The sequence below is a fragment of the Macrobrachium nipponense genome, chromosome 45, assembly GCF_015104395.2.
Source record: "Macrobrachium nipponense isolate FS-2020 chromosome 45, ASM1510439v2, whole genome shotgun sequence".
NCBI lineage: Eukaryota > Metazoa > Arthropoda > Malacostraca > Decapoda > Palaemonidae > Macrobrachium > Macrobrachium nipponense.
In genome coordinates this window covers 9,874,235-9,889,018 of record NC_061105.1, presented here as the reverse complement: position 1 = coordinate 9,889,018, position 14,784 = coordinate 9,874,235, and the positions used below count along the sequence as shown (strand labels likewise).

At 38.8% G+C, this 14,784-nt stretch overlaps 1 protein-coding gene across 6 annotated transcripts in view; it reads left to right on the top strand.

Moving 5' to 3' along the window:
- Positions 1-14,784, top strand: part of LOC135214369 (AT-rich interactive domain-containing protein 2-like) — a 69,795-nt gene that overhangs the window by 1,898 nt on the left and 53,113 nt on the right. For all 6 annotated transcript variants that reach the window (XM_064248600.1, XM_064248599.1, XM_064248601.1 and 3 more), the window contains exon 3: positions 7,992-8,089. In XM_064248600.1, the coding sequence (XP_064104670.1) occupies positions 7,992-8,089 (98 nt within the window). The remainder of the gene's footprint in view (positions 1-7,991; positions 8,090-14,784) is intronic.

The window sequence follows — 14,784 nt, the reverse complement described above, 5'->3', positions numbered from 1 at the left end:
GTGTAGGCTAGGTCATGTTTACCTGCATTTTTTAAAATTTTCAATTTTTTTCGAATTAGGGGGAGGGGCAAATCTGATGTTATTCACTGTTAAGGTCCACCTTCTACATTATACTTTATTCATTAATACTATATCCCAACCAGGGCCTTAATCAGTGGAGTTGTATGTGTGTTTGTAAATTAACATAAGCCATTATATCTTATTTTTATCAAAAGCACTATCCTCTTCTTGATCAGCTGTGGTAGGACGTGGGATATTCCAAGATTGATTTAAAAGCGAGCGCTTGTCTATTATCGAAATTGTGAATTCTTGACTTGAGTTATCTTAACTTTGGTATATTGCATTGAGGAACAAAATTCCCTACCCTAACCTAACCTAACGTCCGACTGATGACTGCCTTCATGTGTCACATTAGATTCCAAGTTGTGTCAGTGTAAAGAACAAATGAAAAGCCAGTATATATTATTATTATAGTTATTATTACTATTTGGAAGGTGTGGCCTATTTATATGGAACGAACCCACAGGGTCCATTGACTTGAATTTGAATGACTTGGAATTCAAGCTTGCAAAGAATATGGTGTCCATTTAGAAGAAGTTACAGAAGATAATAAGAAGTACGAGAAGAAAAGATCAGTTAGTAGAATAAAAAAATAAATAAATAGAAATATAAATAGATAAGAATATTTAGGCTGGATTGCTGGTAACAATCTGTTAAGGTATTGACAGCGCGTCCCAAGGATATGAAAGAAATAGGTTTTGGTCTTTTGGTCTGCATATACTATATAAAATAACTCATTTATGTACATAGCATTGTACATTTCTTGTTTGGTGTTCAGTAAGGGAATAGGTATGATTGGCCTATTGTGTTAGTATTCCAGAACTAGCCTTGTTGGATTATTTTTGTCTTATGTTTGGCAGCCAGCCAGGGTTAAGGTTATAGTACCTGTTCTAGCTGATTCTTAACTATTTATGGTTCTTCAGAGACTGATATGGTTCTTCAGAGACTGATGATTCTACGTGCTACACACACTTTTGTAAATGGAAAGAGCGCAGTATACATATCCTGACCATTGCTTATTTAAAAAAATTTGTTGACTGTAATATATAAAGGAATTTATATAGTGCAGTACAGGTGAAATAATGTGATAAAAGTTCACCAAGGTGATTTGAGAGATGTGCCATATTTTTCGTGTTTTTACATTCTTCACAAGAGACTTTCTTTGTAGAATTACCCAGGGCTATGGGGGCAAATTATCTCATGCAGACAAGTGGACAGTTTCTGCAATATTGTACACCTTTTCTAAACTAATACTCTTGGAATTTGTAACACTGATATGTAATCAAGGGACTTGTGATTCCCTGTGATAAAGAATACATGAACATGTAAAATGTTGCATTCGGCGTTGTTGTACAGTACCTAATATGTGGTGATAAATCAATCCAAGAAGAAAATAAGTTGATACTGCCATAGAAAATATGATGTCGATACCGCCATAGAAAAAATATAGCCTACGAGAAAGTAAAGCACAAATCTTGCCTCCTTGCGTGCGTATCATGCACCTGTAGTCTTCTTAGCTAGAATTTGAATATGTAGTATATTACTGTAGTAGTAGTATATTTCGCATGGAAAATACCCTGTACATAATAACAAAAATGTTGGATAGTGTGAAGATGATGTCCCAGCTAGAAATGTCGTTAACTGGAAATTTTTTTTAATGAAATATGTACTATAGAAATAGCACATAATTTTGTGATGTTGAGTGATTAAGGTGCCGATGTTAATCCTGGAAGTAGTGTATGGGGGATTCGTTAACAAAAATAGATGATTTATGTATATTGTGTGTAATGAGTTTGTATTTCTCAGAAAGGGGAATGGTATGGTTTGTTTACCGTCCTGTACATTAATAGTAGTCAAGGTTGTAGGGTTTGCCAGGCCTGAATTGTACAGCTGGTGTTTTGCTGATGCAGATAAGGTGTGCGGTGTACTATAGAGGTGGATGTTCTTGTACCTTCACTCTTTCATTATATTTTTGTTTTGTTTTCCTGTACCAAGTTTACAGTATATATATCCGAACAGTCACTTAATGCATGGATTTTTGTGTGTGCTTAGTATACAGTATTTTTTGCTTGAATATTTCTGGACCTAGAGTCTACTTTTTTTTTTGGGGGGGGGGGGGGGGAGGGATATTCTTGTTCCTAGCATGGAGGGTATCAGGTTGGTTGGAATGTTTGTTTTGATGGTTGTGTGTATTCAAGATTATGAGTGACACTGATGGTTTGTTTTTAGTTTTCTTTTATATGCTGATAGTACTTGTTGGTATATATACAGACTAAGTCCTGTTGTAAATTGTGATGCATTTTGTCTTTTTGTGAGCTTAAATTTTCTTGTGTCCAAATCTCAAGCGTCAACAAAACATGAAACACTATTCTTTTTTCAAATTATGTCCCAAAATTTCAACTTTGTATCACTGGCTATTGGGGCTATTTATGATGTTATGCTCTGTGTTTAGAAAATGTTTCCACAAAACCTAGTTAATCCCTGGGTGACAATATACTTTTGTGTGAAAGTTACTGAGGTTACTTTGATGTTGCCTTAAAATAACTTAGTATTCTGTGATATCAAACCCAAAATAATTGAGAGTAGAGCCTCACAGTTGTGAAATCCTGGTTGTAGGTTTTGTTAAAAGCTTTTTCTATGTGAAATGCTCATAGCCTAATAGAAGTGGGTAAATTCCCTTCTTTTTATTCAGTAGAAACAGTGTATTTTGACATTTTACTGATGCTGTTGAAAATTAAGTTGATGTTGCCATAGTAGACTTGCTGTATATAATTATTGTTTGCTTGAATTAAATCTTGTTTGTTTGGTCATCACTTGATGGCTTATATATTGTGGACAGTGTTCTTGTCTGTGTTGATTTTGTTGTATTTCATTATGTAATCAGAATTATTCACAGTTGCATTTTCATGATGCTTAATATTAATACGTACGTATATGGTTCCTGTATTTATACAATGCAGTGAAGGGAATTGTTGAAGGTTGATTTACTTTGTGTTTGTCATCACTAACATAGAAAATTCAGTTTTAGCTGTGACTTTTAGCGATTAGACATAGTAAATCATTTTCTCACCATTCTTCAAAATTTCTAGTACTCTGTCTCAGTACTGGCTTCTGCTCTTTTGACTTGCTGTTCCTTGTTCCTTCTTGTCACTTATCCAAGCCATCTTGGATATTTGAGATTATACTTAATTTCTAGCATCTTTATACCATATCTCTCCACTTCTTTATTAAATGATTTTCAGTGCAGTAAGGCTATGAGTCTCAAAGTTTATGGTCACTTGCCTATGCTTGACACGGCCTGTGGTATGTACCCTTTGTAAATCTTTGCTTTCTGTTGATGGTGTATTGTTAGTTGCAAGTAATACCACTGGTTACAGTTAATCTTTTGATTTTCTGGACCCCTGTTTTACTTTACTTCTGTCATATATTAATCTCCATTTTGGTTTTGAGAATCTATGTATTTACTTTGTAATCTTAACCTCCTTTTGTAGTAGTATTGAATTTATTCTCCGTACACATCATTTTCCAGGTTAGAGGTTTTCCTGTGCTTCCTTTCCAGTCCCAGGAGGTTTTGTTTTCCTAATTTGATATTCACTCCTCTCCATGCCATTCCACACTTCCAACTTGTAAATATTTCCACCACCACAATGCTGTACATGTCAAGGCAGGTCTCCTGTTGTGATTTTATAAATTACAAGAGACCTAACTTGACCTCTAGTTGAATCCTTGGTATTGGTTTGTGATGAACTCATTGTTGTTCTCGAATAGCGTAACAGTTGTCAATGAGTGACATTTGCTGAATGGCTCAATATAATTAATGGGAGATTTTTACTGTAATTTGAGTTTGGATGATTATAACTGCATATTGCATGTACGTAAGTCCAAGGTGGTGACTATGTAATACATTTTATCCAAGTGGCTGTCTGTAGACTGGGCTTTTAACACTGAAAGCTTGCTACGCCATTATGTAACCTTAGAGAATTGGGTCAAAGATGATTGGTACAGTACTGCAAAGTTGTGAGATCATTTGATTATGAAGCATCGATTTGTACATTGTGTATCTCATCAGTTGTTTTTTGTGTATCTCATCAGTTGTTTTTAGTTATCTTTGTGATTTTATCAGTATTTTTTTTTTAAATTACCTGACCAGTGATTGTTATGAGATATTTAATCTTGAGGTGTTGATCACGTATAGTCTTCCATTACTTCACCATTGATTGTTACAAGATGTTTAATCACAAGGTATAGATCAATATGGTCTTACTGAGCCTCAAGTGATATACATTGTTAATATTAGGAAGGCAGACTTCCCTTTCTTGTTTTGCATAGAATATGGAGAGATTATAAGCTATACTTCACATGCCCCTAAATCTAAGGATGTTTCAGACCACTACTGAGGTAAAATTTTTAGTTTTCATTTTTTAGGGTATAAAGGCTAGAATATATACAACTCATACTTAAGTGGAATATTGAGTTTGAGTCAATGTCTACTGGAGTATGAGTAAGAATTGGGATTTTCTAATGACTTGCATTATTTATGTGTCAACTCTTTTTAGATTCTTACATGTCAGTAAATGAATTAATTGAGTTTCTATTTTTGGAGTGGTGCCTTGTAGTTTACTAGTATGTGTAGTTTTAACAGTGTTCTGGCACTGGAATGTAATTAATTATTATTAGTAAGGGGTAAAGAGAATATGCCAAATGGCCTAATGCATAGTACTGTAATATGTTGAAAGCATATACTGTTCAAGTGTTATGGTTGTAATATTGTGTTATTAAACAGAAATTTTGATTCTTATCTTGCAGAGGAATATAGAAACTTTCTTGGTAGAATAGAAGACTCACAGTTGATTGAAATAATGTGTAATTAGTAACAGATTGAGTCAAAAGTTAAGCAATGCTACGTTCAAATGTCATTGACTGATTTGGAGGTTTGTCTAGTGCTGCACGCTAAAGAAGTTGGTGTTACATAGGTCTGCCAGATTTTCATGGCCTTGAGTTTAGAGTTTACTTAAGGTTAAGGTCCTTAAAATTGTTAAAAGTTGGATTGGCTTTATTGTAGTCAATCTTAAGTGATTTTTTTTATCCCTTATAAAAGATTACATTACATAATGGAGTAATAAAAGATTACATTACATAATGGAGTAATAAAAGATTACATTACATAATGGAGTATTTTAGTCCAGTCAACCATATACAAAAATCTAAGCATGTATCAGTAACAACCAGCATAGATACGTACTCTAAAAGAAACTCTACTAATTGGAAAATGATTTTTGTAAAGAAAATTGTTACTGCTTACTGCTGCTATTAAACATGGTCTTGGCACTTGAACCAGTCAGATTTGAGGTTGGGCAGTTGAAACGACTGGACAAACATTTTTCCTCATAGGTTAATGAGTCTGTTGAGAAATTCTAAGCAGTGTTCAGGGTACCAAACTTCAGTATCTATTGAGTGGAATGTAAATTGTCTATGTGGTAGTTTTTTTTTTTTTTTTTTTTTTTTTTTTTTTTAAGTCTCATTTTCTGCCAGTTAGACAAGTGGAAAAATAGAGAGGTTATTGATTTTTTTGTAGTTAAGTGAAATGAAGATTAGAGAAGTTGCAATGTCAATGTCACTGGTAAAGAAAGCCACTAGAAAATCAAGTCTGTGAATAAACTTGGTTTAATTTGTCAAAACTTTGTAATTACTGTTTAGTAAAGCTGAAGAGGACCTTAGTTGAAGGTCAAAACCCCATGTTTTTATATTTAGTCACATAAACTTATTTTTCAGAACCATTCACGACTAATGTGTTTAATACTGGATAAAATGTCACTGCTGAATGATCAAAGTGTTGCCAACTTTTATATTGATTTGTGCGTTTCAGTATTATCAGCAGGAAGGCCAGCTTTGTTAGATTGATTAAATGCTTTGCAGTTGACAAATGGCTTACTAAATACGAGGACCATAATGCATGCTTATGTGACAACAGCCAGAGAACATACTCTAGTTTATTACTGTAGTTTTATTTAGTACAGGTTAGTATACTGTATGGATTTTTTTCTACAAAAATACCATCATGATGAATTTTTTGGCGGTTGATTACATTTACTTGGTAGTTTCAGGGTTCTTCGCCTTCACGTTTGATTTTATTAGTGCAATTTTAAGTAGCTTTATACTGTTCTTGTAAGTAGCCTCTTTTCTGGGACCAGATAACATTAACAACGAAATTTGTTGTATTTGGTATGTCTTGCTTTGATATATATCGGACTGTAGCAGACCCCTATGTATAAGTTTAGTTGGCAAGTACATTTCTAAGGTGTGTGCCTGTAAAGGATGAATGCATTAAAAGAAGTGTCAAAAAAGAATCATGCTTATTAGAGGAAATAAGGCTTGAAAAATGGAAAATGAGTGCCAATGAGAATACTCACAAATGAGTGTACTACCTGAGAATTAGAAGTTGTGTGTGAAGTATACAGTTTACTGTAGATGTGGTTAATCAGTGTTTTGTACCTGAGAATTAGTGTGTGTGTGTAGAGGGGGGGGGGGGGGGGAAGTGTACAGTGCACTGTGGATGTTTTTAATCAGGTGCAGGGTTTTGACCTTACCTAGCCTGGGACGAGAAGAATTGAGACTTTTAATTGATGGGCAACACTCAACTTTTCTGGTGAAATAGGGAATTGGGTTGTGGTTGTTCTTAGTTACTAGTGGATCTTTTCAGAATGCCTGTTGCTTCAATAGATTTTTAAGGTGTTTTTTCATTCTCTCTGCCTTTTGGCTAAGATAGAAGTGTAGATCTGACTGGTAGATGGACTTCTTTTTTTTTTTTCTTTTTTTTTAAACCATATTTCACTATTTTATCCTTGTGGGATTTACTGATAAACTGATTGGAAGGTTACTTACAGATTTTTATCATTGATGAAGATGAGGAAATATGCAGCGGGGCTGTTTAAGGAAATATGCATGCGTTAGTGTGCTGTTTAAGGGAATATACATGCATTAGTGTTGCTATTTAAGGAAATATACATACCTTAGTGTTGCCATTTAAGGAAATATTCATGTATTACTGTTGCTGTTTCAGGAATTGACATACATTAATGTTGCTATTTGAGGAAATATACTTCAGTTTGGCTATTTAAGGAAATAAACATCCTGTATTGTTGCTATATATAAAGAGACATGCGTTAGTTTTGCTTTTCAAGGAAATATACATACAAGGAGATATGTATACATTAGTGTTGCTATTTAGTTACTAAGTTTTGAAACTGCAAGTAGGAAATTCACTGCAATAATAATGATAATAATAATGATAACAGGGTGTCTGCATAATTTATGTCCGTGTAATTTTATGTTGTTCCCAGTCTCCTTTTTAATTTTTTTTTCTCTTCAGTATAAAATTAACTGAAATCACGCAGAGGCGACCTATTTAACAGGTCTCGTCTAAGTGAGGGTCTGCTCTCTCTGTGATGATGAGACTGAGAACAGTAATAAAGTGAGCATTCTCCCTCCCTTCACTTTGTTTCAGGTTTTTTTTTTTGGTTTTCTGTCCAGCCCTCCACAGGGATAATTCCCTCTGGCGGGCTTTTATACGTTTTCAAAATAAAGGTGCATCTTATATATTATAATTTGGTCTTTTAGTGTTTTCTGAGAGAGACTAGTTCTATTTTAAATTTTCCTTCTGGTATACTTCAGCTAGTATTTGGTTTGATGATAGTTTTGGTGCACAATGTTCATTCAAATCCCCTCTCGCCTGACTAAACAGACAGTTTGTTGTAGGTTCAAGTAGCCTATATTTGCATGTCAGATTACAATACTGTTCATTTCATGTTTAAAGGATCTTAGCAGTTTCTCAGATAAGGTGATTCACAGTGTTTCAACGTTTTTGAAGGCTCTTGAGACTGTTGCCGCGTATAGATTCATTTTTTAAAATCTTTTTATTCCACCCCAAACAGGTGAATGCCCGTGCCGAGTGGGAAGACATCCTAGAGGATTTCCGTCTGCCGCCAGGATGCATCAACTCCTCCACGGCCCTCAAACATATCTACATAAGGTAGGTGCCATGTAGAAAGAAGGTGTTGGTTGGTTCTTGGTCAGAAGTAAGAATAGATAGCCTGTGTGTGTGTGTGTTTTTTTTTTTAAGTTGTACTCCGATAGTGACCCAAGTGCTAGAGGAAATTCTTATGAATTTGGGCATTGTTTTTTTTTTTTGCTTCGGTTTCCATTGGCGTTGCCTCTGATGTGTTATTTATAGTTTTTTTTTTTTTTTTTTTTTGGGGGGGGGGGGGGGGAGTGGTGGTGGGACGCTAATGTCAGTAAGTCGTCATCTTCAGTCCTGGCTGTGTCTCCTGACAGCGGTTTGATGTTTGAGCTGTTTATTGATGTGGTGTGGGTGTACATGAATGTGTTTTTGGTGAAAACGCATATTTTTTTAACCCAATGTGTCTCACACGAACCTCTAAGAACGGGAAGGAAACGAAGCTGTTTGTACATATTTGTAGAAAGCGTCCTGTAAACTCGGGGTCAAGTCGTTTTCGTTAATTACCACTTGCACCAAACTCTCCCATGGGGCACACTGTCTTAGCCATCGTCCAGCGAGATACGGAGAGGGGGAGGGGGGCGATGACATGAACCCAAAGGGGAAACGATAGATCTGTTCTTTCCTTATCGTTATCTAGGACTGAAAGATATAATCTTGAGGTCATTATCTCGTACTAAACACGCCGCGAAGGTGGATACGTACCAGGTTAAAACTAAAAATAAACAACCCGGATGGGGTCACTGTTCTAGGAGTTACAAGGATTACGATGTCGCTCCTCTCCTGGAGCAGCAGGTTTGGCTGTTCATTCACAGTGTCCCCCTAATGATTTTGTCTAGCTTACTTTTGTACTTTTCCTTCCACAAACTGTTGACAACTTCTGGTGGTGGCAGTTCCTTGTGTCACATAGGATAGATCTGCTCCTTGAAATGCGAAGAGAGAGAGAGAGAGAGAGAGAGAGAGAGAGAGAGAGAGAGAGAGAGAGAGAGACCTGATGTATGCGTGCGTGCGTGGGTAGGTAGGTTGTAGACGTTGGTAACATCACACGGTGGAGGTAGTAACAGAGCCCCATTCACAGATAAACGTCGTCGTCGACGAGGTGCCATCTGTAGTGTGTACGAAGGGGAGAGAGAGCGAATGCACCAGCTCCACCACCACCACCACCAGCAGCAGTGGTGGCCCTTCGTGTGTGCGACTGTGTGTGTGTGTGTGTGTATGCGCGCGCGCGCGCAAAGGGCCAGCCAGAGTTACTCCCTCGTTCATTCGGAGGCAATATCAGGCCCCTGAATGAGTTTGGTCGTCGCCACGCTGTCTGTGTCTGTGTGATCTCCTCCGACTTTCTTCCTCGTACACACTCCCTCTCCCTCTCTCTCTCTCCCTCCCTCCCTCCCTCCCTCCTCCCACTCCTACATACAAATCTCCAATCTCGCGCGGCCCCCTCCCCCTCCCATTGAGACCTACCTTCCCTCCTACGTACCGTTCACCTGCACACAGCGCATGTTTTAGACTCTTATCAGGCATTCCCCTCCAGGCACGACACGCTGACATATAGTATATTACTGTATACGTAGGTGTATCCATAGATATGTATACATAAGGAGGGTTGCAAGCACGCTCGCATGCCCAACAAGCATGCAAACTCAAGCGGTGTCCCATTTCAATGTTGGACTCCTATACAATCAAGCCTCTTTCAGATATATATATGCGAGAGGTCAGTCAGTCAGTCAGTCAGGAAACTTGCCTCCTCTTTTAGACCCGGAACGTCCTCCTCGTCTCAGCTGACCTTTGGCAGATGCTTCCAAAAAGGCGTTGGCAGTTATCTGACAGCGTTGAAGTATAACCAGCTGCAGATTTCAAAAACTCGGTTATTACTGTTCGCATACTACTTCTCTCTTGCGCAATATGACTGCGGACGTGTTTACACTTGAATATGTTGAGACACCTTCTCTCACCTTACTCTACCGTGGGAGTTTCTACTTCTGGTTTAGAAAAAAAACTTTAATAATTGGTTTAGAAAAAAAACTTTATTATTAACTATACACTATGGTGGGATACATTATACATTATAGAAATCTAGGTCACAAAATCCCCCCCCCCCTGTCAGTTAGTAGGTGTGGCGTCAAAACCATCTGTAACAAAATACATATACGTAGTCCTCTCTCTCTCTCTCTCTCTCTCTCTCTGTGCTTTTGGCTTTGGAAGAGATGCCTCTGATATGTCGAGGTTATTTGAACTCGATTGATTATTGTAGCGTTAAGTTGCCTTAGCATCTTTAAGGTGTTACAGCAGAAGTTTGATACGCTCCTCTGGATGTGTGGAATTATATATATACTTTGTTTTCATTTTTTAAAACTAAAAATAGTCTCAATTGACTTAGGCTTATCGTGTAAATGCCATCAGCGAAAGTCTAGAAAGGTGTCATTGATCATAAGCGTTGTGGAAAATGAATTGATAATTGCCATCGTAATCTCTTGGAATGTTCAGGGGTAAAACATTGGCTACAGTTATATACTACGTATACTGTTTTGTAAGCAACAATTGAGAGGATCTCTCCAGAAAGGGTAAAATCATACCCATTGTGGGTGGGGGGGGGGGGTAATTATGCCCGAGATTTCGTAATGGCAACAGCTATGTGCCTTACTATATCGAAGATGATATAGGTGGTCCTTAGGCTCTGGAGAAACTCGTAAGCTACGACCCTCACATCAGTCTTGGATCGCCGTAAAAATCCTTTTTAGGAGACCTTGCAAGCTACGACCCTCGCACCAGAGTCTTGGATCGTCGTAAAAACCCTTATTAGGAGACCACCTTGCAAGCTACGACCCTCGCACCAGAGTCTTGGATCCGGTCCGTTAAAACCGCCCCTTTTTTAGGAGACCTTGCAAGCTACCGACCGCCCTCGCACTCCAGAGTCTTGGATCGTCGTAAAACCCCTTTTAGGAGACCTTGCAAGCTACGACCCTCGCACCAGAGTCTTGGATCGTCGTAAAACCCTTTTTAGGAGACCTTGCAAGCTACGACCCTCGCACCAGAGTCTTGGATCGTCGTAAAAACCCTTATTAGGAGACCACCTTGCAAGCTACGACCCTCACACCAGAGTCTTTGATCGTACGTAGGTCATGATGAAAAAAGTCGCCCCCATCGACACATTGCGAGGAGGACGTCCTCATGGCGGACTATCGCCAACGAGGTTGGGTTATCGTTTGGGGGGAAACGTTGGACGGGACAGTCGGCAGCACGTTTGTGCGTGCGCGCGCGTACGTTGGAGGTTGTTAGAGGGAGGGAGAGGAGGGGGGAAGGGAAGGGAGGAGGAGGAGGTATTCGTCTGTCGTCCTCCTCCTGCTTCTCGTTGTAGTAAAGCCCTGTAACCTTGGCATTGACCCAGTGAAAGACGAGGGGGGCCCTGGGGTGGGGGTGGGGGGAGTAGGCGGGACCACGTGCGTGAGACCGTGTATGACGTCATAGTGACGTAGACGTTAGCAGTAGAGGGATCTCCGTTGTTGAGAGAGAGAGAGGGAGAGTGTGAGAGTGAGTTGAGAGCGCCGGCTATAAGGGTGTGTGTCTGTGTGTTTGTGTGCGTGCGTGTGTATCGGTGCTAGTGGTTAGACTTCTTGGTCTTGGTAGCAACAGTGTGAGAGACATACACACACACACACACACACACGACTCGTGGCAGGGCAGTGGATGTTGTGCCCTTGATAGGTGGACGTACGGAGATGAGTTCGTTCCCTCTGTCTCTGTCTCTCTCACGTTGCACATTCACAGAATGAAAGAAATACTTAAGTCTTACTCCTCCGCCTCTCTCGTCTCTTCCGTGTCTGTGTTATATATTCTCACCTGAATTTCTTCGTCCTCTGTCTCTCAGAGAGAGAGAGAGAGAGAGAGAGAGAGAGAGAGAGAGAGAGAGAGAGAGAGAGAGCGCCAGCCCTTTGCAAGGGCCACCTTCCATTTGCAGCCTCATACTGCACTGACTTACGGTTCCTGTCGGGTTGCAACTCTTGGTCATTTGATCCATTTTGTTTCGACATTCCTTGTTTGATGGACACCTGAAAGGGAAGAAGTATCTATGGAATTGTTGTGGATTGTTTGCTAGCTTGATGGTTTCTTCCAGTATAAGTTAGGTATTGATGCACTGTGGTATGGAGTTGGTGAGTGCCCAAAAATCTGGCGAGAAAGTCTTAGTGAGTTAGCGAACTTATTGAACACAGGAGAACGCAACGACATTGGAAATAACGCTGGCAAGAAACGTATTATATTTAGCCTGGTCCAAATTTTGGTTTTAAGCGTTTTCTTACAGTTCGGATCCTTTTTTTTTTCCCCAATACCTACAAGATTGAAACTTTTATGTCATGGGATGCAGTGGAGAGAATGAGACTTTGGCAGATGTGGTCGTAGAAATTGTGTATTGGAACGTGAAGGTCTCCGGTAAATTTTTCCCCCGTGTGAGTATAACTGCGAGATTTTCCTTCTGTTGCCCCTTTCAAACCTTGTTACTGTCAAGTCTCGTGTCAGCTCTGAATGACCTTACGAGCCCAACGCTGGGCCATTGAATTACATTTTAGTTAAATTTAATCAGTATTAAGAAATAAATTGTGAAAGTTCTTTGTATCCAATTGCAATCGGACCTAACGTCGTTGGTTTTCGTAGGTATATCTCTATTGTAGAACTGTGTATTCCATTTTTCATTTTTTTTTTTTCATTTCCTCCTTATACAGATGGAGAATAGAAGGTACACTACCATTCGCATGCTTTTATAAACAGATGTCGACCCTATTATTCGCATGCTTTTATGAACAGATGTAGTATAGAAGGTACCCTACCATTCGCATGCTTCCTCGGGTATTCCATTGAGGGGCTAGAGATGTGCATTTCTGGTGATAGAAGTTCGCTCTCGACGTGGTTCGGAAGTCACGTAAAGCCGTTGGTCCTGTTGCTGAATAACCACTGGTTCCATGCAACGTAAAAACACCATACAAACAAACAAACCAACAAACCATTCGCATGCGCTTATGAACAGATGTAGAATAGAAGGTACCCTACCATTCGCATGCTTTTATGAAAGCACTTGGCGCCCCTTCACTTAAATGACTTGTCTCTGTTGACAATTTGTGTGCGCTAGTTTCAGACAGTGACTGAATAAAATGTATATGTCTTGTCTTGAACGTCAACGATAGAACCTGATTTAACACCTGTCATTTGGTACAATTTTTTGGAATTTGTACCTGTTTAAGGGATCTTGTCATCTTAGCGGTTTTTTTTTTTAAGTTGAATTTAGCCTCGTGTCGCAAGGATGGAGTTAGATGAGATTAGTTTTTGATGGTAGGATATGAAAAGAAAATAGTAATTGTCGACGTTTTAAGTTATAAAATTTAGACTGATTTTTTAAAAATTATCTTATCAGGGTCTAATGATTACCGCGGGACTGCGTATATATGCGTAGCTGACGCAGGCGCTAGCAGCGTCGTAAGTAACGCCAGTAGTGGCAGAATCCGAGATATTTAAGTTAGGCTGCATGTTTATGTACTTTTAGCGAGGTCATAGATACCTAAGAAAGCCAAGAGGCCTATATTAGTTTTGTTTGGGGGCTACTTTGAAAATTCATCATAGGACTTAAAACTGCCTTTATCTCGCCACGCCATCGCACCGATGATAAGCCTATGGGGGCTTGAGGTGTAAATTTCTCTCTCTCTCTCTCTCTCTCTCTCTCTCTCTCTCTCTCTCTCTCTCTGAAGATGATGCATAGCACGCATCTCCGAGGATGGCATCGATGCTTGGATGATAAACTTATTGAAAGTTAATGTCCACAGGCACCTTGCATGCGGAATTGATAACGGAGCTCGGAAATAGCTTGCTTTTGCTCGTGTTCAAATGAAAGGTAGCCTGATACTATAATCAGACATGCAGGTGGAGCATATATAGGGTATTTAAGTCAGGCGAGAGAGCACTTGTACATCGTGCACCACAGACTGTACAACAAAATGCCGCCGGAAGTGAACATGATACAAGATGGACTTAAGACTCTTCTATTCTGTAGGAGCTGTGATACTGACGAGAAAACACTTGAAAAGACAATTATTACAAAACATAAAGACGACTTATTTTGAAAACGTACGAGAACCCAACCACAGCATTAAGAATAGTCGAAGATTTCATTATCTCGAAATTATCATTATTATATATCCGGTTCGTATATCGTAGTGCGAGAGGTGACCACTAGTGGAATATATACATACAGAAATAAATTTGTGACTCACGTCCGGGTGGAAAAGTGGGCGGGGGGGGGGGGGGGGGGGGGGGGGGGGGGAGGGGGGGGGGGGAGGTCTTTCAGTTTAGAAGGACCACTACCAGCTGACGCACGCAGGTCGTGAAAGCAGCTGATTAAACCTGAGTTAATATATATATATATTATATATATATATATTATATATATATATATATATATTATATATATATATATATATATTATATATAATATATATATATATATATATATATATATATATATATATATATATATATATATATTATATATATATATATGTATGTATGTATGTATGTATGTATATGTACACACACACACACAACATTCTACGTGTGAAGAACTCGCTTTGTGAGTAAATGTGCAGATGTGGAACAGCTTATTATAAGTAGTCACAGGTGTCCATTGATTACGATGGTGCTTATTATTTAAAATCGTATCATAGATGAGT